General features: G+C 41.1%; 1 protein-coding gene across 4 annotated transcripts in view; it reads left to right on the top strand.

Moving 5' to 3' along the window:
• The first annotated feature begins 9,750 nt into the window (after positions 1-9,750).
• The window catches only part of arhgap29b (Rho GTPase activating protein 29b), a 37,397-nt gene continuing 23,815 nt past the window's right edge, over positions 9,751-23,332 (top strand). For 2 of the 4 annotated variants that reach the window (XM_036556390.1, XM_036556389.1), the window contains exons 1-8: positions 10,193-10,525; positions 14,445-14,541; positions 15,080-15,152; positions 17,426-17,483; positions 20,823-20,984; positions 21,094-21,158; positions 21,504-21,614; positions 22,822-22,902. In XM_036556390.1, coding sequence (XP_036412283.1) covers positions 10,522-10,525; positions 14,445-14,541; positions 15,080-15,152; positions 17,426-17,483; positions 20,823-20,984; positions 21,094-21,158; positions 21,504-21,614; positions 22,822-22,902 — 651 coding nt within the window. In that variant the 5' untranslated portion in view covers positions 10,193-10,521. The other 2 variants (XM_036556393.1, XM_036556391.1) reach the window with 2 other exon arrangements.

Here is a 23,332-nt window from a genome sequence, read left to right as displayed (position 1 = left end):
CACTCTGTTCTAGATAAACTTACCGAGTCAGAACTGTTCACAGTGGTGGTGATAGGAACCAGACGTCCCCCTCTAAAAGCTCCCTCACAGAAAGTTCCTACATGAAATGGTTATGAATTCACTGCCTGATGACTGAGACACTGTTTTATGATAGTTTAGAGAACTTAAACTCCATTCATGGTGGAGGGATACATGCAGGGCACTGTGAGGCAAAATAGTCCCCAAAGAAAACTTATTATTCCGGATTTTCCACTATTTTCCATCATCAACATTCCATATAAACTCAGAAGACTCGTGTAGGTTCACTGGTGGTTCTGGTAGATAAAATGTCTATATGTGTGAGTCTCTGCATTGTTTTGCAGTAGTTTTGGGAAGGTTTTGGTCCTAAAACGTTTTTAACTCCATGTTGACCCCTGGTTCCCATCACCACCACTGTAAAGTCCAAAACCACTCTGAATGGCTGTTTACATCCCAACCACTGAGTTATGCAGGAATGAAAGCACATGGAGGACTTTTAAATCCACTTCCTCTGGAATATGACTGTGAGTGTCTGAGTATTTCAGCAGTGGTTCTTCCTTATTTCCATTTTGGTGAGTTTGCAGGCCAGCGTGAGTCTGTGGGAAACGTCTGTCACGGCCAAATATTTCCCTTTTCAGTTTGGAAATGGAAGTAAAATGGGGGAAGTGTTCTATAACCGCGGACACCTGTCGTTTGGAGGGCGCTGTTTATTATTCACGCAGACTGTCTGTAGGATGTGCTCCAGCAGGAACATAGAGAATGTTGTAAAATGTGTGTTGAAGCCTCGGAGAGACTGTAGTGAAATTCGAGAAGACAGACTGAGTAAACAGTGAGTTTTTGGCCTGCAGCGATTTCCTGTGATGGTGTAACTCGTTTTACAGGTTCGCTTTATTCTAGTATTACTGTACAGAAAGAGAAGAGAGTGTAAGCAGGGTAGTGCAAGGTAGTGCAGGGTAGTGCAGGGTAATGCAGGGTAGTGCAGGGTAGTGCAAGGTAGTGCAGGGTAGTGCAGGGTAGTGCAGGGTAATGCAGGGTAGTGCAGGGTAGTGCAGGGTAATGCAGGGTAGTGCAGGGTAGTGCAGGGTAATGCAGGGTAGTGCAGGGTAGTGCAGGGTAGTGCAGGGTAGTGCAGGGTAATGCAGGGTAATGCAGGGTAGTGCAGGGTAGTGCAGGGAGTGCAGTGCAGGTGTTTCGTTTATTATTTTTTATGATTTCTTATAGACAGAATAAAATCAGGATGAATGTTGGCTGTACTTCAGAGTTGATAACTGATCCAGAAGCGTTTTCTTTTCAGTAGTGGTCAATACGAAAAAGAACAGACTGAACCAAATTACGGTCAGTAATGGTAATATATGGTTCATTACGAGTGGATCAGACACAGCAGTGCTGCTGGAGTTTTTAAACACTGTGTCCACTCACTGTCCACTCTATTAGACACTCCTACCTTGTCCGTCCACCTTGTAGATGTAAAGTCAGAGACTATAGCTCATCTGCTGCTGCACAGTTTGTGTTGGTCATCCTCTAGTCCTTCATCAGTGGTCACAGGACGCTGCCCACAGGACGCTGTTGGCTGGATATTTTTGGTTGGTGGACTATTCTCAGTCCAGCAGTGACACTGAGGTGTTTAAAAACTCCAGCAGCACTGCTGTGTCCGATCCACTCAGACCAGCACAACACACACTAACACACCACCACCACGTCAGTGTTACTGCAGTGCTGAGAATGATCCACCACCCAAATAGTACCTGCTCTGTGAGGGTCCATGGGGGTCCTGACCACTGAAGAACAGGGTGAAAGGGGGCTAACAAAGTATCAGAGAAACAGATGGACTACAGTCTGTAACTGTAGAACTACAAAGTGCACCTATATAGTAAGTGGAGCTGATAAAATGGACAATGAGAGTAGAAACAAGGAGGTGGTCAGAACGATGTGTGTGTGTATATATACATGGAGATCATCATGATGGTGACTCAGAGGTGCAGTGACCGATACACCAGCACTACTGGCTGTTCAGCAGCCCGGGGGAAGAACCTGTCTCGGAACCGACTGGTGTGTGTGTGGCGGCGTTGGAGGCGGTACTGTCGAATGTTTCTGGGGGAAATAGAGTCCGTATGCCTTTAGGAATAGTTACTGCTGAGAAAGAGAGAGAAAATGAAAAGTCTGTCTTTCGCTTTGTGCTTTATCCTCCTCACGGTTCCCCAGTTCTGCTTAGTTAATGTTGCATTTAATTTCAGTGCGTTAAAGCACTAATTAACACTGCTGCGTGTTTGAGCTCCGCAGAGTTTCACTGCTGCAGTGAGAAGCTAAAGTAACTGATCATCACTGATAAGTGATTGAAGTGACTGATAGGTTTGGCATAGTGATGCACTGCACTCGTAAAAAGATGGTTCTTCACGGGTTCTTTAGTAAAGCAAATGGTTCTATATAGAACCGTGAACTCTCAAAGAACCATTTGCATGATTACAGGCTTCTTTGCGTCAGGAAGGAGTTCTTCAGATTGTTGGAGAATGTGCTGTATATGCTTCTATATAGCACCATAATGGGTTCTACTGTTGTGATAATGTCAAGCTTGTAACAATAGAATAACCCTTTTTAGTACTATAAAGAACACTTTTTTTAAAAGGCTCTGTATCAGTATGAAGAACCGTTTCACCATGCAAGAACCGCTTAAGCATGCAAATGGTTCTTTGAGTGTTCATGGTTCTATATAGAACCATTTTCTTTACTAAAGAACCCTTGAAGATTCATCTTTTTTTAAGCGTGCGCTGGATTTAAATATTACAAATTATTCACAAAAATATATTTTCAAATGTTTTATTTAGTATTTCAAGACTAAAATAATAAACGATGTACAGTAATTAACTATATACATTATTTTTTTTTAAGATCTCTTTGTGAAATATAATGATTTCTGATCAGTGATTTTATTAGAACTTCTTTCTGCAGCTCTGATTATTCTGGACGCGTCTAACATTCCTACATTTAGATCTTCATGCTGATGATCTGAAAGCTGTGAAAATGATCAAGACAGGCAGATTACAATCATATAGACATTTATATGGAGCCAGACAGCTTTTATATGATTTAAAAACAGCGATTGCAAATTTTTGATAATTTTACAGGAGAAGCAAAAAGCAGACTTTACTTTTAGTGTAAGTCAGTGGAACCAAAATGTTTTTCACGTCATTTTGTGCCGTTTCTTTTAGTCCATTCATCATGAAATTTACACACAGTGTAAAGGGAATCAGGCATTTTCAAAGTATGTGAAAAACTGAAACATCAAAAATGGAGATACGAGGTTTTGTTCTGATGACAGCGACATATAAAAATGGACAAAAGTACAGACAGAATTCAGACTTTAACCTCAACTCCTTGGGACCACCGGTGGTTCCAAAATGCGCTTCGTCATCCATCCATCCATCCATCCATGGCCATCCAATGACAGCTGGGATAGGCTCCAGCACCCCACCGCGACCCAGAAGGATAAGCGGTTTAGATGATGGATGGCGCTTCGTTATATTCTTCATAACTTTCATATTTCATATTTTCATATTTCAAGCTACATTCTAAAGGTGGGGGTCGTATGAGGCTGTAACTGTCTTCTTTCCAGTCAAATAGATGGTGATGTCATTTTAAACCCTTATAATAAAAGAAGCTGAACTCTAAATTTTTTTTTTCTACTGAAAGTCGACCCATTTTTCACACATCTGAGCTATAAACTATAAACAGATGGCGTCTCTTCAGTGATCTGCTCTGTAAACATTATTTTTTATAAAATAATACAAAGATATTTGCCTTTCAGCAGTAAATTGTAAGCATATAGCAATGTGTGTGATCATAAAACACATGTTCTGTTTATTTGAGGGGAACTTTTACAAAAAAAAAATAAAGAAAATAAAAATTTACATTCATTTCATGCAGTTGCTGAATAATTTGTCCTACGATTTGGTCATGTGAATTCAGATGGACAAACCAAAATATACCCTGGAGAATAAGAACTGCTGTTTTTAGCTGTGTGTCCATGTTTGGAGGTAACAGTGTCAGAATCTGCCTCTGTGGAGTTCAGTGTGTTTTTGTTTCTGAGCAGTGTTCTGCCACTAGGGGGCGGGTTCAGTGTCCATTTAGTCCTACAGTGACTTTTCCTGATGGAATTACAACGTTTCAGTCCAGATATTTGATGTTTATGTTTGATACCGGGGCTCAGCGATTTGAGGGAGAATGTGTAGTCACTGTTTTTGTAACCAACAAACTGTGAACCGTTTCTGCGACTGCAGTTTAAACGCGATTATTTCTATAAATTAATCTCCTAGATGATTAGTCCAGCATGTCCATCCAGGCTGCTGTTCACAAGGTCATTATCGGTCATATTTCTCCACTGATCGTCACTTCGCTGAGTTACGTAGCGTGTAGTTCTAACCGCAGCTCTTTCAGAGTGATGATCGCAGTTTGAGTGTAAAAGCGATTGATCGCTCAGCCCTGATCAACAGTGAGTTTGGTCATCAGGGGTGTCGGCTGAGCCTGTAGAGACACGGCGATCCGCCTGTTCACTGTAGGGAGATGCTAAAACATCCGCTGGGCGCGCGTACCCACAATGCACTGCGCCAACAGCCAGACCTGAGCTGAGCCGAACAAAGCTGTGATCTGGTGATGCAGCAGTTTCACCGTCTGACAAGCGACTCTGAATGTATTTCTGTTTAGTTGTGTTTATTCTGTATTATTTATTATGTAATATCTGTACATACAACAAATGTTAGCATGATTAAAGGGTTCTTTGCATTATATAATGGTTCTTCAGATCGACAGAGAATGTATAGTACATGGTTCTATATAGAACCTTTTTGAAAAGGGTTCTATGTAGCACCAAAAAGAGTTGTTGTGATGTCAAGCTTGTAACAATAGCCATTTCACCATATAGCACCTAAAAGCGTTCTTCGATTGTTACATGCCTGACATCGTAACAATAATAGAACCCCTTTTTGGTGCTATGAAGAACCATATACAACACATTCTCCATTTACCTGAAGAACGATTTCACTGTATAACACCGAAGAGGGTTCTTTGATTGTTACATGCTTGACATCGTAACAACAGCAGAACTCTTTTTTGAGCTGTATAGAACGTTTACAAAAAGAAACCAAAGGAATCTGTCCATCAATCTGAAGAACCCTTCATAATGCACAGATTAAAGATCTTTAGTAAAGAACCCTGAAAGATCTTTTAAGAGTGTATGACATTTAAGTGTCAGCTAATGTGTCCAGATCCTGGTGGCTCTAATGAGGATTTACACTCAGTGATTATGTTTACTGACATAACTGAGTGATTATGATAGGGAAGCTCTTTTAGCCTAAAACGAAACTAGAACCAGTTTTTAAATATAAAAGATCACATTAAAACTCATTTTAATAATAATAATAATAATAATAATGTAACGAGTCTCCTAATAAACACTGTTAGAGATCTGCCTCCCGACGCGCTGAGGAGAGCGAGCCCAGCTGAAACGTGTGATATGTTGACGTTATTCAGTCTGGACGATTCTGAGCTGGTCCAGAAATTTTCGGGGCTGAAAGACCAGGCCAGTCCAGGCCACGCCCCCCTGAGAGTCCCGCTGCGTTTAAGTGGTGTCAGAAACTGGAGAGGACCTGTTCAGCCCTCAGACAGCTGACAGAGCCCTGTTCCCAGGTGAGAAACTCTGAGAACCGGATGAGTCATGAGATTACCAGATGTGACGAGTGACGCAGCGTGATCCGTCACCTTTCCTGGAGAACATGAGGGTGAATGTGAAGAACATGAAGCTGATGCAGTTCTGTGTGATCAGAGTCTGTGTTACAGAGACTTTCTATCTTAGGTTCCAAGTAAAGATCTGACAGGTCAAGACTTTGCGCTAATTCGCATGACAGAAGCAAATCTTACACTCTTAAAAAAATAAGGTTCTTCAAGGGTTCTTTTGTATCCTTGCAAGATAAAGAACCCTTTTTTGGGACTATATAGAACACTTTTTCTTATTTTAGGAATTTTATCTTGCCTTACAGCAGCTTATCTCCAGTTAGGAAACCTTTAACTACACACTTAAAGATGGTTCTTCAAGGGTTGTTTAGTAAAGAAAATGGTTCTATATAGAACCATGCACACTCAAAGAACCCTTTGCATGTTTAAATGGTTCTTTGCATGGTGAAATGGTTTTTCAGATTGATGGAGAATGTGTTGTATATGGTTCTACATAGCACCTTTTTGAAAATGGTTCTATATAACACCAAATAGGGTTCTTCTATTGTTACAAGCTTGACATCATAATATTAGAAGCACTCTTTTTGGTGCTATATAGAAGCATTTTCAAAAAGGTTCTTTGAGTGTTGATGGTTCTATATGGAACCTACGAAAGAACCCCTGAAGAACCATCTTTTTAAGAATAAAACGTTACTCCTCCTAATAAACAGACACACGTTCAGCTCTGTCTCCTCATTATTCACCACCATCACTGTAATATTTCATCATCAACATTAACACACGAAGGTGATCAGAGGGGCGGTGGAGATCGAGTCTGCAGCGTCTGAGATCTTTAAAACGCAGAGTTAGAAAAGAAAATCATCTCACAGTGAAAGCAGCGTTTTACAGTAGAGATAAATGGAGCTCATTATGCTGGTAGTGAACTATGCTGCTGACTCAGCTGCCTAAAAACCATAGAAACGGACCTTAAACAGAAGTGAGGACCCTGTTGGGGTTCATCCTAAAGTTAGGACAGGATTTAGGAGGTTTAGTCTAGTTAGGATGTTTGTGTGATGCTGTTTTCTTATCTGGAGTTGATGATGAGATGATGAAGGTAGGAACTGTTATTCTGGAATAGATACTGAACTAAATTCAGTCATCATGGAGACTAAACAGACCAGATTTTGGAGTTTAGACGGTTCTGTAATCTGTGCTCCTGTTTTCATTCCTTCTTTCTGTTTCTCTGTATCTGTAAACCTGAATGGGGTGAAGTCACTTTGACTTATCTGATTACTCAGTTTGGGTGTTTACTGCAAGATGCACCACAACCCGGACAAAGAAGTCAAGTCTTTGAACATTTATCCTGATTTTTCTTTGCTATCTTAAAGAAATAATTAGGAAATATAAAATTATATTTTTCCTCATTCACTTCCAAGTTTCTGTTTCTCCCCAGCAGGAAGTGTGATGTACATGTATACGAGTTTCTCACTGGGAAATACGACCTCGTCGTCTGTTCACACGTCTGTATTTCTCGTTTCTGCTGTCTGGCTGGTGTTTTCCTCTGAGGAGGAGCTTCTTCACACGACATGCGTGTTTATGTGGTTTATCTAAGAGATAAACAGAGCAGTGAGGATGTGTTGAGTTTGTAGTTTATTACTTATCTGGTATGTATCAGTTCTGGCCTGTTTTTCTGGTGCTTTCGAGCTCAGATGAAGCAGAAATAAGACGTGGCTTAACTGTACATGTTTAAAGTTTATTTTACATTCACTCTTTATTATACTTGTATATTTGTTTACGCTCCTGGGCAAAAAAATGGGCCACACCCAAAATATGATGTTTGTTTACTGATGGTTCTGATTTGGTCAGGGTCCAGATTTAATCCCTATAGTGAATATTTGGACTCACATTAAACCCAAACCAGCTCAGCAGTGTTTCTCAGCTGTGTGAAGCCGTCAGTGCTGAGTGGATCAATACTGACTCCTCTTTCTGTGAAAGACTGTCTGCAGGTTTACACACTGAACTCCAACATTTAAAGACAATCAGAGTGAAAAACTCTCTATCACTGATTTACTGCAGCTGTTTGATTAAGGATTTGATGTTAAGACCATTAAAAGCTTTAATGTTTTGCCACTTTGGGTTTTTTTTTTGTCCAGGAGTTTTTTTTGCTTTTTGTTGTTGGACTGTTTGCTTTTTTCCTCTGCCAAGGGCTGCATTGAAAATTCCAACGTCCTCATCTTCTTCATCCCAGTTCGAGTGCTGCACGTTTGGTGTCTCCGTTTAGGAAAGTCGCTTTAGTGGTGAAACTCTGCCGGATTGCTGTCAGATGTGCTTGGCTGCTCCGTCTGGATCCGCCTGGTACTGGAAGACGCGGCTGTTTATAGTCAGCGTGTTTGTCTGAGGATGGACTCCCCGTTCTGTGATCTGGTTTCCCCGAGCAGGAAGACGTGGTTCTGAAGTACGTCATGTGTGTTTTCCCAGAATGCCTCGGAGGATCAGTCGTTCCAGATTTCCTCTGGAATTCCCTCACACATTAGAGACCTTTTCTTAATGAAGGAAGTCTGAAGAAGTTGGAAGAGCATGTCTTGCTTTCCTTGGATGAAATTCCTTCTGTTTTCTTTTTTGTTTTGTTTTTTTCCAAATGCTGCCCAGTATTTTTGTAGAATCTCTCTGAGGAGCAGATAAATATCTGAAGGTTCTGAGCGCCGCGCTCTTCAGGAGAAAATCACGGCAGGATCAGAGTCTTTATTCACGCTTTTAGAGTTTATGTTCCTATTTTTATTTTACTTCATCATAATCACGTTGAAGTACCACAGAAATGGTTGTAGCGTAACCATGGAAGTAGGTTTAGTTTAACCAAACAGGTGTAGTGTAACCATGGAAACTAGTGTAGTGTAACCATGGAAACTGGTGTAGTGTAACCATAGAGACTGGTGTAGTGTAACCATGGAATCTGGTGTAGTGTAACCATAGAGACTGGTGTAGTGTAACCATAGAGACTGGTGTAGTGTAACCATGGAATCTGGTGTAGTGTAACCATGGAAACTGGTGTAGTGTAACCATAGAGACTGGTGTAGTGTAACCATGGAATCTGGTGTAGTGTAACCATGGAAACTGGTGTAGTGTAACCAGGGAAATCTTTGAAGTGTAACCATTGAAACTAGTGTACCGTAACCATGGAAACTGGTGTAGTATAACCATAGAAACTGGTGTACTGTAACCATGGAAATCTTTAAAATGTAACCATGGAAACAGGTGTAATGTTACTATGGAAGCTGGTGTAGTGTAACCATAGAGACTGGTGTAGCATAACTCTGGAAATCTCTGAAGTGTAACCATGGAAAATGGTGTAGTGTAACCATGGAAACTGGTGTAGTGTAACCATGGAAACTGGTGTAGTGTAACCATAGAAAGTAGTGTTGCATAACCGTGGAAACAGGTGTAATGTTACTATGGAAGCTGGTGTAGTGTAACCATGAAAACGTGTAGTGTAAACATGGAAACCATTGTAGTGTAACCATAGAAACTGGTGTAGCTTAATTATAGAAATCGGTGTAGCTTTGCCATGGAAACAGGTGGAATGTAATCATGTTAAGGGTGTTGCGGAATCATGGAACCGTTCGTGCTCCGTGCATCAGTGGATGTTGATCAGTCGGCCGATGTTATAACTGTTCTACGCTCTGGATTCTGAGAGCTGCGCACTGTTTACACGTTTCACTCACAAACTACAGATCACAGGGTTTATTTTAGAAACTAAGGCTGCAAAGAACTGATGCAAACTACAGTTTCTGAAAAGTGAGAGTCTCCAGTGTAAACGACTGTGATTACAGGGCTGTTTACACTCTGGGTTTAAATAGAGGCTCTGACCTGCTCTGAGAGCTTAATCCGATGGGCACTTTTAATTCAGGCCTTAATTTTCCAAATTAAGTTTACAGAAGAAGAAAAACCCTCCCTCCTGGAAGATTCATTATCTGTGGCTGTTTCTGAGAAAACAATGTCCCTGAGCTGGACGTGGCTGTTCCCTTATTTGGGTTGTGTTGGGGGCAGAAGCAGGAGCATTGTTGTGGAGCTGCAGGATGTCCTGAGGAAGAACCTCAGCGTTACACTGCAGGAGCCTCTGAGCCGAGCGCATTCGTGCACGCCGAGGAACCGAGGGACGGATGAACTGGGTTCTGCTTCCAGTTTCACCTGGAGAAAACCGAGAAACAGGGAGAGATCCACCGCTGGCAGCGTTGCTGTGGCATCAGGAGGGACGACCCATCAAGCGGAACTAGAAAGTGGCAAAGCTGAAGTGGATTTTTAAGTTTTTTCCGCCGCTGAACTCTGGTCAGGAAAAAGTGGAAGTTGAAGTCCGCTGACTCGCGCCACGACTGCGGAGGTATAGAAAGCAGATTCTGAAGGAGTTTTTGGTCGTGTGTCGGACTCTTCAGCTGAGAGACGGAGCGCTTTGCGATTTAAATCGAGGTGTGTAAGTTTGGGGTGAAAGTTGTGTGTGTGTGAGAGCTTGAATATGTGTGTGTGAGTGTTTCCTGTGTGTATGTGTGTCGGGGGGGTGAAGGCTCTCAGACAGGAAGTCTTGCTGAATTCGAGTTTCTCTGAGGCTTCACTGATCGACTTTGGCAGAATCTTTGCTCAGTTATTTCCTGTAGATGGAGATTTGTATGCTAGTGTGGCGTTTTTGTAGACTTTCTGCGTAAAACATTAACGAAACACCACCTACAATGACTTAAAGTGACTAAAAATGACTTAAAATGGAAATTCGCATTTCTTCCTGCACCTCCAGATGGAGGAAAGTGACATGTCATGGGTAAGTTCACTTCTGCCCATTCAAACAAGAAGACATATCTGGTAAAACCGAATGTTTAGCCTTTAAATAACCAATAATACTAATCATAGAGGCTGATTTGGGTCACAGTTGCTGCATAATGTAACACAAATTAAAAAAACAAGCAGAAAAGCACAGCTGACCGCTTCAGCGGTCTGTGTTTATACTTGTTGCTGTTTTACCATCTTCATTTGAGAAAACTGTGCAAATGTTTCAGAAACCTGATAAAATTAAATTTAAAAAGCTGTTTATCTGGTCAGAAAATGTTTATTTACTCAGTAAAACAAAAAATTAGAATAAATGCAAATAACATTAATACAGTAAGTAGATATAATGTGTGTCAGTATGTTTTTCTGTCTTCTCCTCAAGGAAGATCAGTATTAACTGTAGTTATCATCCAATACCTGCTTTATCTGATCAATACTTCATTAAATTAAAATTTAATAAATCTGTTTGTTGCTGGAGGCGTCCAGGAGAAATTTGGAACCAACTCGCTCACAAGATATAAGCTACTTAATGAAATACTTACAATCAAAAACATGTTTATTTCCAAGATAAATGGTTTTAAATAACGTGTTCAGGTTTGCTTTTGCATAGTAAAGTAAAAACTATTTATCTGGGAGATACTAATATTTGTAACTCATCTACAAGACATCGAGTGCAATGTGATGATTATCATCAGGAACGTTCTGCTAAAATTTTTAAGTATCGTATTTTGCTGGGGAAACATTTGAACAGCTACATTCTATGTATATTAGCATCTTCTGGCATTAATGAATGACAAACAGGCAAAAAAATGGTGTTTTAAGCTGGATCTGCTTTTAAGTGTGATTAATTCTGATTATTGTAATATTGTCTGTTTTTTCTATCCCAAATATAGTCGATCGTGTTTGGTGTCTGAAGATTCTTTAGTTTTAGCACTGGAGCTACAAGGCTAATGCAGCTAACAAGTAAAGGGAGAGTATACCCCACCAATTAGCATGGTGCTAACTGCATAACTAAATCATCACACGCTCGCCTTAAACGTGTCAGTGGACTTTGTCTCCTATTCGCCAGCTTTGGATTCTTCATTCCACCTTAAATGGTGGATTCTGGCACCTCAGACCTCAATCCAATATGCTAAAATATGCTAATGAGAGGACGTGCATCCGGAAACCTGCAGCGCCAGCGTAGCTAGCTTGTTTGAGATGTTTGGACCCAAACAGATAATTAAGCAGTAGAAACACAGAGGGAGTGTGTTATGGCGAAATAACATCACGGCTGTGATTTGGTCGCCGTAGATCATCACAGCCGTGATGTTATTGGCGATAACACACTCCCTCTGTGTTCTACTGCTTTAATACAACAGTTAAATAAATACAGTAATAAATTAATAAACTGGGCCGTGAACGCGGCGTTTAATATGTTTTAATGTTCGCAGTTCCTTCACCAAATTATAGTTCCTTAACGAGCAGCTTGTTGCTGCATCAGAGTAACGAGCTCCGCCCACTCGCTGCTCAGTCTGCCTCGCCTTTTGAAGTCCAGACTGAACCATAAAACTGCTGCAATATCAAGTTCAGCTCAGTTTTGTCAGTTTTTGCCAGATCAGTATTAATGTTGTTTTGTTCCAGCCAGTCTGTAAAGCATCTTACAGCCCATTTAGTTTGGCGAATGGTGTTGGGTTCATTTCTGGCTGATTCCAGGTTGTTCAGCTGTTCTTCTGTCTCAGCTGCCGACTGAAAAGCTGCTCAGTGGTGATGACAGTTTGGGAATTTAGTGTCGTCTCATCTTCAGAGTCTGACCAAATCGGCTGTCAGTCAAATGTGATCTTAAAAGTGTCCGTTTTCTGTTTGTCGCAAAGTAAGAAGTAAAAACGTTCAAATGTCTTGAACGCCTCCTACAGCTGTCACAGTCGTTGCCTAGCAACGGCGTCTCAGCGGAGTGATTCAGTATTTGTGAAAAACCTGTGATGTTATGGTGAAATAACAGCACAGTTAGAACGCTGCTCAACCAATCAGCTTGTGTGGCCGGAACTAACTGTCGTATAAATGACGTTAAATCACATTTATGTTCCACATCTGTGTGATAAACTGTGAAATACGGTGTAGAGATGTTCTAGTAGCAGCAGCTTAGCATGCTACAGCTTCAAACACCGCAGCACAGGTTTTTCAGCTCACTGAAGCTTTTTGGACTCGAGTTTGGAGGGTAAAGACTCAAATCTGAGCTTTTTTTGTGTGGAGCTTTTAGCTTAAGCTACTATTGCTCCACTATCAGAGGCTAACGTTAGCATAGCAAGAAGGCTGCGACAGCTTTACACACAACACGACAAATTTATTTGAGCTCACTAAAGCTTTTCTGACGTGAGTTTAGAGATTAGAGACTCTAATCTGAGCTGTTTTTTTGTATATGGAGCTGTTAGCGTAAGATACTATTGCTCCACTATCCTTATTAGCACGGGAGGCTAACGTTAGCTTAGCAAGAAGGCTAAAACAGCTTCAGCTGGCTCTGAAGAAAGTTTCTTGATTCCAGGCATTTAGGAATTCCAAGCTTTCAACAACTCATACATCGATAATCCAGTAATCCAGCTTCTACTTTAAACTGAAAAAGCAAAGTAAAGTGTAATATTAATGATGACCAATTAGCTTCCAGTCAAACCACCAGGCTTAAAGAGACAGAGGTTAGTAAGTGACGTCATAGAGATTCATTATGACCATTTTTGGTTCATAAAACCACAAAACTGTCATGAGAGGAAAAAATGAAATGGAAGAAAAGTGCAGGATTTGGGCTCTTTAAGGTTCAGGGATGCGTCTGTGCCATTTTTTGTAGTAATACCGTTTATTTTTCAGCACGCTTCAAATTATGACCTGAGGGGAACCTTAAATTCACCTTAATTTTCTCTGACCCTAAACCTGGACCCAACCTTAGCCTAAAACCCTGGTCCTGACCCTGGATAGTTCAATAACAGATTGAACATCTGTAGTTAGTCTACAGGAGGCTGCCCAGATAAAGTAGGACCAGCCGTCTTCGAGAACTTTGTCCAGAGTTGGTGATGATAGCCACACGGTTAGCGTCACGCTAATTGGAGGGGTATAAGCTTTCATTGCCTGTTTCATTGCCGAGGCTATATTAGCCTCGTAGCTCCAGGGCTAAAACTAAAGAAGCAAACTTCAGACACTGAACACGTCTCGGCTGATCAACCACATTTGTAGTAACAACGGGAAACTTTGATGGCTGAACTTTTTAAAATTTTCTAACCACGTATTTTGCTGGTGTTCACAGAGCTGCACTCAACAGACTTTGTTATTAATTCCTATTAGAGCTGGATTATGTGGTTTATAGAGGAGGTCCAGTAATGTAACCCGTGTGTGATTTGACTGGCCGATTTCTGTAATTCCCCAAATTACCCTAAACTCCCCGGATCCAAACATCATCGCTCTGTTTTTGAGCCTCGTCTTCATGTCACAAAAAAGAAAATAAAGGGAGGCACAGTTTTTGACGAAGCTGAGGTCACAGAATTTTCCTGTTCCATCTTAAATAGTGCAAGTTACGTTCTGCCTCGCCTTTTAAAATGGATTGGGAAAATTAAGCTGCCAGAATGTAACTGCTGTACCATTTAAGGTGGAACAGGAAAGTTCAACCTGTTTTCTGCTAGCCGTATTTTTTTCATTACTTTACTGGGATGTGGATTCGAGCAGGACTGCTGTTACTGAGGAGCTGAGTTTGGAGAATTATAGGAGGAATTATTACTTGGCAGACTGTAAAACTACAGACATGGCAGATTCATACTGGATTAAAATCACAGTTCTTGTCGCTAATCACTCAGATTACAGCGTGTCCTTATGTAACACTAATCCAGCTGGAATAGGGCTTTAGTGAAGTGTTCCTGCTGCTCTGAGTCTTGTTTTATTGTGACTTTCTGCAGGTGTGAACTTCAAGGAGGTGAACAAAGAAAACGGGAGCGTTGTTTTTCACGAGATACACACATCGATCGACAATTTGGCGTTCACGTTTGGCAATGTGTGAGTACAGTGTTTTCACAGCTATGTGGATGTATGCAGGACTGTTAGTGAGGGCTGCACAGTGTGGACAGAAAATGTGATGTAAATTGCAAATAAACACTAAATTATGATTAAAATAGTCTACCTGACTGGATTAAATGGACTTTTAGAATAATATTAATGGAAATATATAAAAAACCCATGAACTGTTCATCTGGAATTACACCATTCAGCAGTACTGACCTTCTGCCAAGTAGACCCCGCCCTCCCTCATCAGACCTGATGGGCCGAAATGCAACTAGGACTTTTGACTAATAGACTTTTAATGGGATACGTACAGTGATTAGGGTGATATGATTATCATGCAGTTAAAATTTGTGTTTATATGTGTTTAAAATTAAATGTTTTTGTTTTGGAGTTTGTGTAGAGTTGGAACAGCTTTTGCGCAGAACCCTTTAGATCAACATCATGAAGAACGTACAAGCTTTTGAGTGGTACTGTGTGTTTTCTGGCTGTTGCTCTTCTCCAGGATCTCTAACAGTCTTGTTCTGTGTCTCAGAGTGTCTGATTTCCTTATGGGAGATGTGGACAGTGGCTCCAGCGTTGGGCCGCCGCAGGCCGGACGCAGCCGGGTAAGCCTTCATCTTCACCATCGCTCTGAAACCAGTGATCACAGCCTCCTGATTACAAAGTGCACAGAGCGCTAAACAGACGGAGATACATAGATTTATGGGTCGTTGACATGAGGGGCACTTTTTGTGTCCAAGTCCATTGTTTTCCCAAAAAATAAATGAATAAATGATATATAGGCCTGAAATATTGATCATCTTTGTTTATCGAAATCTGAATTTAAGAGAGGGCAATTTTCAAATCGCAAGAGCGGCAATTATTATTATTATTTTTTATTTATTATAGTCTCCACTCTTAAAAAATGATAGTTCTTCAAAGTTCTTAAAAAAGATGGTTCTTTAGTAAATACAGTGATTCTATATAGAACCATGAACAACCAAAGACCCATTTGTATGCCCAAATGGTTCTTTGCATGGTGAAATAGTTCTTCAGATTGATAGAGAACATGTTCTATACGGTTCTAAATAGTACCAAAAAGTGTTCTGCTATTGTTACAATGTCAAGCTTGTAACAGTAGAAGAAATTTTGGTGCTGTTTAGAACCATTTTCAAAAAGGTGCTATATAGAGCCATATGCAACACATCACTCTGAAGAGTTAGGGCTGCCCAGTTTACCTGAAAAGAGGAACAGTTTACTTAGAAAGAACACATGGATTTAGGTTCTGCAGGGCTTTTAAAAGCAGTGTGTTTTGTTAAAGCTCTATCTGTGGGCAAAATAAGCTTCATTAGAATGTATTTATTACTTTAGTAATCCAGTTTAAACCTGAACATAAAATTCTCTGAAAACAGGGTGAACATACAGGGAGATTCACTCGAAAGAGGCCCCGAATATTCTGTTGTAGCTCCCGTTAGGATGAAGCAATCGGAACTAAAAAAATACGCTACATACACTATATTGCCAAAAGTGTTCGCTCGTCTGCCTTCACACGTATATGAACTTGAGTGACATCCCATTCTTAATCCATAGGGTTTGATATGATGTCGGCTCACCCTTTGCAGCTATAGCTGCTTCAACTCTTCTGGGAAGGCTTTCCACAAGGTTTAGGAGTGTTTATGGGAATTTTTGACCTTCTTCCAGAAGCGCATTTGTGAGGTCAGACACTGATGTTGGATGAGAAGGCCTGGCTCGCAGTCTCCGCTCTAATCCATCCCAAAGGTGTTCTATCGGGTTGAGGTCAGGACTCTGTGCAGGCCAGTCAAGTTCTTCCACACCAAACTCGCTCATCCATGTCTTTATGGAGCTGCTTTGTGCACTGGTGCGCAGTCATGTTGGAACAGGAAGGGGCCAAACTCCCCAAACTGTTCCCACAAAGTTGGGAGCATGAAATTGTCCAAAATCTCTTGGTGCTGAAGCATTAAGAGCTCCTTTCACTGGAACTAAGAGGCCGAGCCCAACTCCTGAAAAACAACCCCACACCACGGAAACCCTTTCTGTGAAGCTCTCTACGCTGTTCTTGAGCTGATCTGAAGGCCACATGAAGTTTGAAAGTTGGCGTCCTCTGTGCACTATGCGCCTCATCATCCGCTGACCCCGCCCTGTCATTTTATGTGGCCGACCACTACTGGCTGAGTTGCTGTCATTCCCAGTCACTTCCACACTGGAACTCACTGAGCTCCTGAGAGCGACCCATTCTTTCACTAATGTCTGTAGAAGCAGTCTGCAGGCCTAGGTGCTCGGTTTTATACACATGTGACCATGGAAGTGATTGGAACACTGAATTTAATGATTTGGATGGGTGAGTGAATACTTTTGGCAATATAGGGTACCTCGACATATGTGTAATCGATTGCATTACGTGTGTTGCTGGAAGTGATCTCCGTGTTCTGCCAGACACTTGAAGGTGTATGGGTGTTTGTACCTGGAAGTTGCAAACGGAGGTTAAATGTCACAACGGCTGTCCGGCACCTGCCTCATCGCTCCGACGCAGAGGCATCCCAGCTTATTCGAGGCTCCATATACTGAGGAGCTCATTGCACGTTGTTTCGTTCAGATTGGTTCGTCCTAGAGAAAGTTATCACAGAATATTCAGGGCCTCTTTCAAGTGAATCTCCCTGTAGCTTCCATTTGAGTACTCCTCTGTTATTGCAGTCTCCCGTTCTCATACTGATATGGTTGATTTCGGGGGAGCTCTGTCCACTTTACCGTCACTGCTCATTGATGTATTCATCAACAAGTGTGTTAAAAAATGAAGATTTTTTAACATGTCGTGTTTTTCTGTGTTAACTTTGACTCCAATAGTAAATATATTATTATTATATTATTATTTTCCTTCCAGTCCTTTGAGAACCTCTCTCGAGATTCAGGAGGATGTGAAGAGAAGGATGGTCCGGCAGGTCAGTATTTCTCCTCGTTTTTCCTCACGCTTCTCTCAGCGCTTTCCTCACACTTCAGTCCGTCACTGTTGTTTGTGTTTCTATAAGGTCAGACAGGTCAGTGCAGGGCAGCTGATGTGCTCTTATAGATAGTAACTTCTGGAGTCTAGGTTGAAATGTGTAGGTGTTAAAGAGTACTCGTGAGTAAGTGTGAACAATATGGTAAAAACATAACGTCACAGTACTTTGAAAGGTGCTGTAGAATGTAAAACTGGTGTGGTTGAATAAGGTGACAGCCGTCTCTTTCTTCAGATACAAATCCTGCGTTTGTAAAAGAGGCAGTAAAACCAGCCAATTCGAAAATCCTAAACTGTTATGTAACAGTCTTCACTCATTAATATTAATGCCCTCAAAATTTACATAACCCCGCCCAACAAAACAACAACAACAGAGCAGCAGCAATGAAAATGACCGACTGTGCAGAAATGCAGCTCCAGGCTGTGAAGGAACGTCGGCACTTTTCATTCCCTTCACAAGAACCGAACTGTCAGCGGCTGATGATCATCTTTAATCCAGGCTGAAGGGCTTCCTGTTCGCCAGCTTCCTAATCCAGCGTCCGTTCCGTAGCTTGTACAGGCGCCAGAATGTAACTGCAGCACCATTAAAGGTGGAACTGAAAATTCTCAAACCAAGCTGGCGAACAGGAACTTCAGCTCCCACATCTCTAACAGGATCCCGGCAGCTGTAACTCAGAGCTGTTAGCTTCTCTGCTCATTTCACTCCGGACAGTTTCTCAAAGCTCAGACAGCATCGAGCAGCTTCGCTCAGCGTTTGACCCTGAAGAGACTCAACTCCACCTTTATTAGCACCACAACCCCAACAGCAGCCTGTAAGCAGCCCTGCTGAGAGACTTTATTCACTGTCTGACGGTTGAAGCATCTTAAACTGAGAGCTTCATAGTGAGAACTAATTACTTTGTGTTGTCGAGATTCAAAGCGAGTAGCTGGTGTAGGTAACGTTAGCAACTAGTGAGCTCCAAGTAACTAGCATAGCTAACTGAACAGTGTGAGGACCAGCTGATTTACACAGAGGGTCATTTTATTTTCCTGCTGTGTCTATTTACTTATGCTGGTTCTGTGTGAGCCATTGCGGTGCCTCACGGTAAACCAGCCAATCAAAGCAGAGCTCATCAGATTATTAATGAGCCCCAAAAAAAAGGGAAAACATTTCATTCTAGATCCAAGTCACAGGGCTGTAAATGAGCATGTAAAACCACATCTGGGCACTCTGGACAAAATCGCAGACCTTCTGTGTAAACATCAGAGAACAGTTAAAGTTCTGACTAAATGCATTAAATGGCATCTTTAAGACATTTTCACAATACACAGTATAAATCACAGTATTTAGTTTTTCTTTGTTTACCGTTATTCTACACTGATTGTTGTTTACAGGCTCTCTGTAATTGGTCCAAACGTGTGATCTGAACACTTTTTAGTGTTCTCCATTCGTAAAAAAGATAATGTGTCTATACAGAACCGTAAAGCGTTTTTCTATTATTATGATATCAAGCTTGCAACAGTCAAAGACCCCTTTTTGGTACGTATAGAACCCTTTTCAAAAAGGTTCTGTATAGACTCATATACAGCACATTCTCCATCAATTTTACCACCCAAAGAACTTTACCGTCCTTTAATCATGCAAAGGGTTCTTTGAGTGTTCATGGTTCTATAAAGAACCATCTTCTTTAATAAAGAACCCTTGAAGAACCATCTTTTTTAAGTAGAAGTGCTGATTGTACTGTCATTTTCTCAGAAAATAGTATCGTGATGGAATCACTGTAATGATCAACAGCTTTTAGTGTTGCTAAGCTGTATATTTGATAATATTACATAAATTTGATAATTAAAGTGTTTGAAAACATTAAAGCTAATAAGCAACACGTCTACCACGTTTATGAAGCCATGACCTTCTGTAGGGATACAGATGTGTTTATCATGCTAAATGCCAGCCTGTCACCAGCAGCTCTTCACTCCAGACTGTCTGGAGATAAACACAGCCGTCGAGGCTCCGTTCCTGTCTGATCGGAGGAGACGGTCGGTTTTAACTCCATGTGCCGTCTATATAAGTTTCTACTGCTGCTCCGCACTGCTGGATAGCTAGCGTGCTCTCCGTTAGCGTTATTTCTGAGAAGACATCCAGTAAAGAAGGAAACTTTGCACAGACTGCAGCTGTATTTCAGTGGATGTTATTAAAAACACTTTAAAAGGAAAAAAATAAAATATAATGACACAGAGCTTGTTAACCACCTGTAGATGAGCTGAAGCAACAAAACATCCATGTTCTGTAGATGTGACATCACAACCATCACAACTAACTGGTAGTCTGACGCACTCAGTGTTCAGGTTTAATGCCAGAAAAGGTGGATATTCTGCTGTTTGTGGCAAAAAACGGGCCTGAAAATTTATTTATAGAAAATTACTGCATTTAAATCCCAGTACTGTTCAGGCCCTTCACTCCCCTCAGCCTCTCTCTCTCTCTCTCTCTCTCTCTCTCTCTCTCTCTCTCTCTCTCTCTCTCTCTCTTTTTCTCTCTCTCTCTCTCTCTCTCACCGCTGTTGTTTTGGTTCTGGCTGAGGTTCTTCTTTCTCCTCTGAATCGCTCGCATTCTTCAGCTGTTTTGGACGTTTTTGTGTGGAATGGGAACCACATGTGTAGATCTGGGCCGGGGGAGGATCACAGCGCTCAGCACGTCGAGAAGCATCCAGAAAACTCCCTCTTTCACTGTATCACACGTGAGCCAGTGAGGTCCAAACGCTAGCATGCTTTGGTTCATGTGCTGATAGACGCTGGATGGACTCACCACTGTTCTGTAGCGGAGCTGGGCACTGAGTTCCTCTGTAGAACCCTTTCGGAGAAACTTGCTATACGGGAGTTCTGACTCCACTTTACATATTTTAAAAAATGAGGTGTCTCTGGTTGTAGTGGAGTTTCTCTGGAATTCAGCTTTATATGCCCCTGGGAAATCATGAAGTATTGTATCTTAATAGTTTTAAATTGGTCCTGTGGTTCTCTCAGGTGGTGATTATCACCTTTGAAGCATCATCAGCATCATCATGTTCATTCAGAAGCATAAATAAAGTGGCAAATTGCATTTACAAATACATGTACAGGAAATACAGGAACCTTTTCTTTCTCTTTTTTGTTTCAGTTTTCAGTGTCCTGAATTTCAGTTTTATTCGGGAACTTTACTAATTTTACTGCGTGTGTGCGTGTGTGTATGTGTGTGTGTGTGTGCGTGTGTGTGTGCGTGTGTGTGTGCGTGTGTGTGCGCGTGTGTATGTGTGTGTGTGTGTGTGGGCAGATTCCTCTGTGCCGGTGTTTCGGGAGCTCTCCGCTGTAGAGAAGGTGGACCAGGCTCTGCTGAGGAATGACAGCGGAGTTGAATCTGCCCTGCTTTACGCCAAGGCCTGGTCCAAATACACCAAAGACGTTCTGGCCTGGGTGGAGAAACGCCTCAGCCTGGGTCAGTCTGCAAAACCACCACACGCTTTAACAGATCCACCTCCAAACTCAGTCCCGCCCCGAGAACCTGATCGAGCGCTCATTCTAACACTGACCCTCTCTGTTCACAGATGTGGAGTGCGCCAAAAGCTTTGCTAAACTGGCAGAATCTGCTAAAGCTGTAGCGAGTCAGCAGGTGAGAGTTATTACAGTAAAGTCCATCACTTACTCACTTCACCAGCGAAGGGTGTAAATCAGAGAAATCCATTCTTACAGTTCTGTAAGAAACAAATACACTGAATACACAAATATATCTGGAGGAACTGTTTACTCAGGAGAGCAATATAGACACCAAAAACAGTTCGGTTTAACACTTTGGTCAAATAAACGTGTGCATGCCTCTTTTATTTTTATTATAATAAATAATAATCTGTTTCAGTGCAGTTGAATCGCCACCTCTCGATCCATTTACACTGAATAAAGCTGTTAGAAGGAAACGGCAGTATGAGAGTGTAATTACTGTTATTGTCTTTACTGAAAGGACTACATGCCGTTCCGGGACATTTACGTCTCTGCATTCAAGAACGAGATTGAGTACAGTCAGCTCCTCCTGCAGACAGCTATAGCGCTCCAAACCAACAAATTCATACAGGTAAAACATCTCACACCAGTAAACACCAAACCAGTACACTTATACTGGTAAACATTACATATAAATACATGTCAAGCCAACAAATTCATACAGGTAAAGCATCTCACACCAGTTAACACCAAACCAGTACACTTATACTGGTAAACATTACATATAAATACATACCAAACCAACCAATTCATACTGGTAAAACATCTCACACCAGTTAACACCAAACCAGTACATTTATGCTGGTAAACATTACATATAAATACATGTCAAGCCAACAAATTCATACTGGTAAAACATCTCACACCATTTAACACCAAACCAGTACACTTAAACTGGTAAACATTACGTATAAATACATACCAAACCAACCAATTCATACTGGTAAAACATCTCACACCAGTTAACACCACATTACATATAAATCCATACTAAACCAACAAATTCATACAGGTTATGTATCTCTCACCAGTAAACACCAAACCAGTGTATTTATACTGGTAAACATTACATATGAATAGATACCAAACCAACAAATTAACTCTGTTAATTCATTCAACATCTCACTCCAATAATCAGCAAAGTCATGCTGGAAAAAAAATCTAACTAATAAACACCAAACCAGCAAATTCATGGTCCCTATTACATAACAAACCAATACATTCATACAGGTACAACACCTCTCACCAATAAACATCAAACCAGCAAATTCATACTGGTAAACATTATATATCAATAAACACCAGTGTAGTGCATTCATAGTGGTAAAACATCAAACACCAATAATCACCAAACAAATTCATGCTGGCACAACATCACCGTCAGTAAACACTGGCAAAATATTACACCAGTAATCATGAAAGCTAAAATTTGGCTGAACGAGTAACATTTTATACACATAAACACCAAATAAACAAAATAATACTGGGAAAATATCAAACAGCTGTAAACAACTTAGACTTACTAGGTCATGGCCAAGACTTAATTATCTCATTCCCATGCGTTAATAAGGCGTGGCCACGCTTTATTCTTATTTATATAGGGTGGGCTCCAGCTGGGCTCTGTAATTGCCCTGTTGTATGTTGTGTGTGAATTCAGAGCGAGTGTGTACTGCTGTTTATATCTGTGAGGACATCTGTGAAGCATTTCTTTGCTGGACTTTGATCCAGTCCAGTTTTGTAATGTTTCTTAAGTAACACATTCCTCTCCATTCCCACAGCCGCTAGTGACCCGCAAGAATGATCTGGACAAACGGAGAAAGGAGCTGAAAGAGCAGTGGCACAGGGAGCAGAAGAAAATGGTATGTTCAGATTTCTGCAGAACAATACGTCTCGTTCCTTTTGGGTCGAGGCTCAGATTTTGTAATACGACAGACATAAATAAGAAAGTGATGGCATGTGACCTCAGTTAACTCCTCATTCAAAAAAGTCGTCGAACCTGAATCTACATACTTCCCTCAAATTCATTAGTAAAGTAGGGTGTGTATTTAGCAACTTCTTTATTAGAATTTTCCATTCCACCTTAAATGGTGCAGCAGTTACATTCTGGCGCCATTTAAGGTGGAATGGAAAATTAAATAAATAGCTGCTGAATAGGAAGCCAACTTTAGCTTTAATATAATAATAATTCATAATTGATAGTGAGTAATTCATAGTAGATGCTGAATGATTCATAGTAGATACTGAATAAATTCGTAGTAGATACTTAATTATTTGTAGTAAGTTAAGGGT

This window comes from Colossoma macropomum, unplaced genomic scaffold (assembly GCF_904425465.1).
Source record: "Colossoma macropomum unplaced genomic scaffold, Colossoma_macropomum, whole genome shotgun sequence".
Lineage (NCBI taxonomy): Eukaryota > Metazoa > Chordata > Actinopteri > Characiformes > Serrasalmidae > Colossoma > Colossoma macropomum.
The sequence above is the reverse complement of the archived record's forward strand: the minus strand, read 5'-3'. Positions and strand labels throughout refer to the sequence as shown.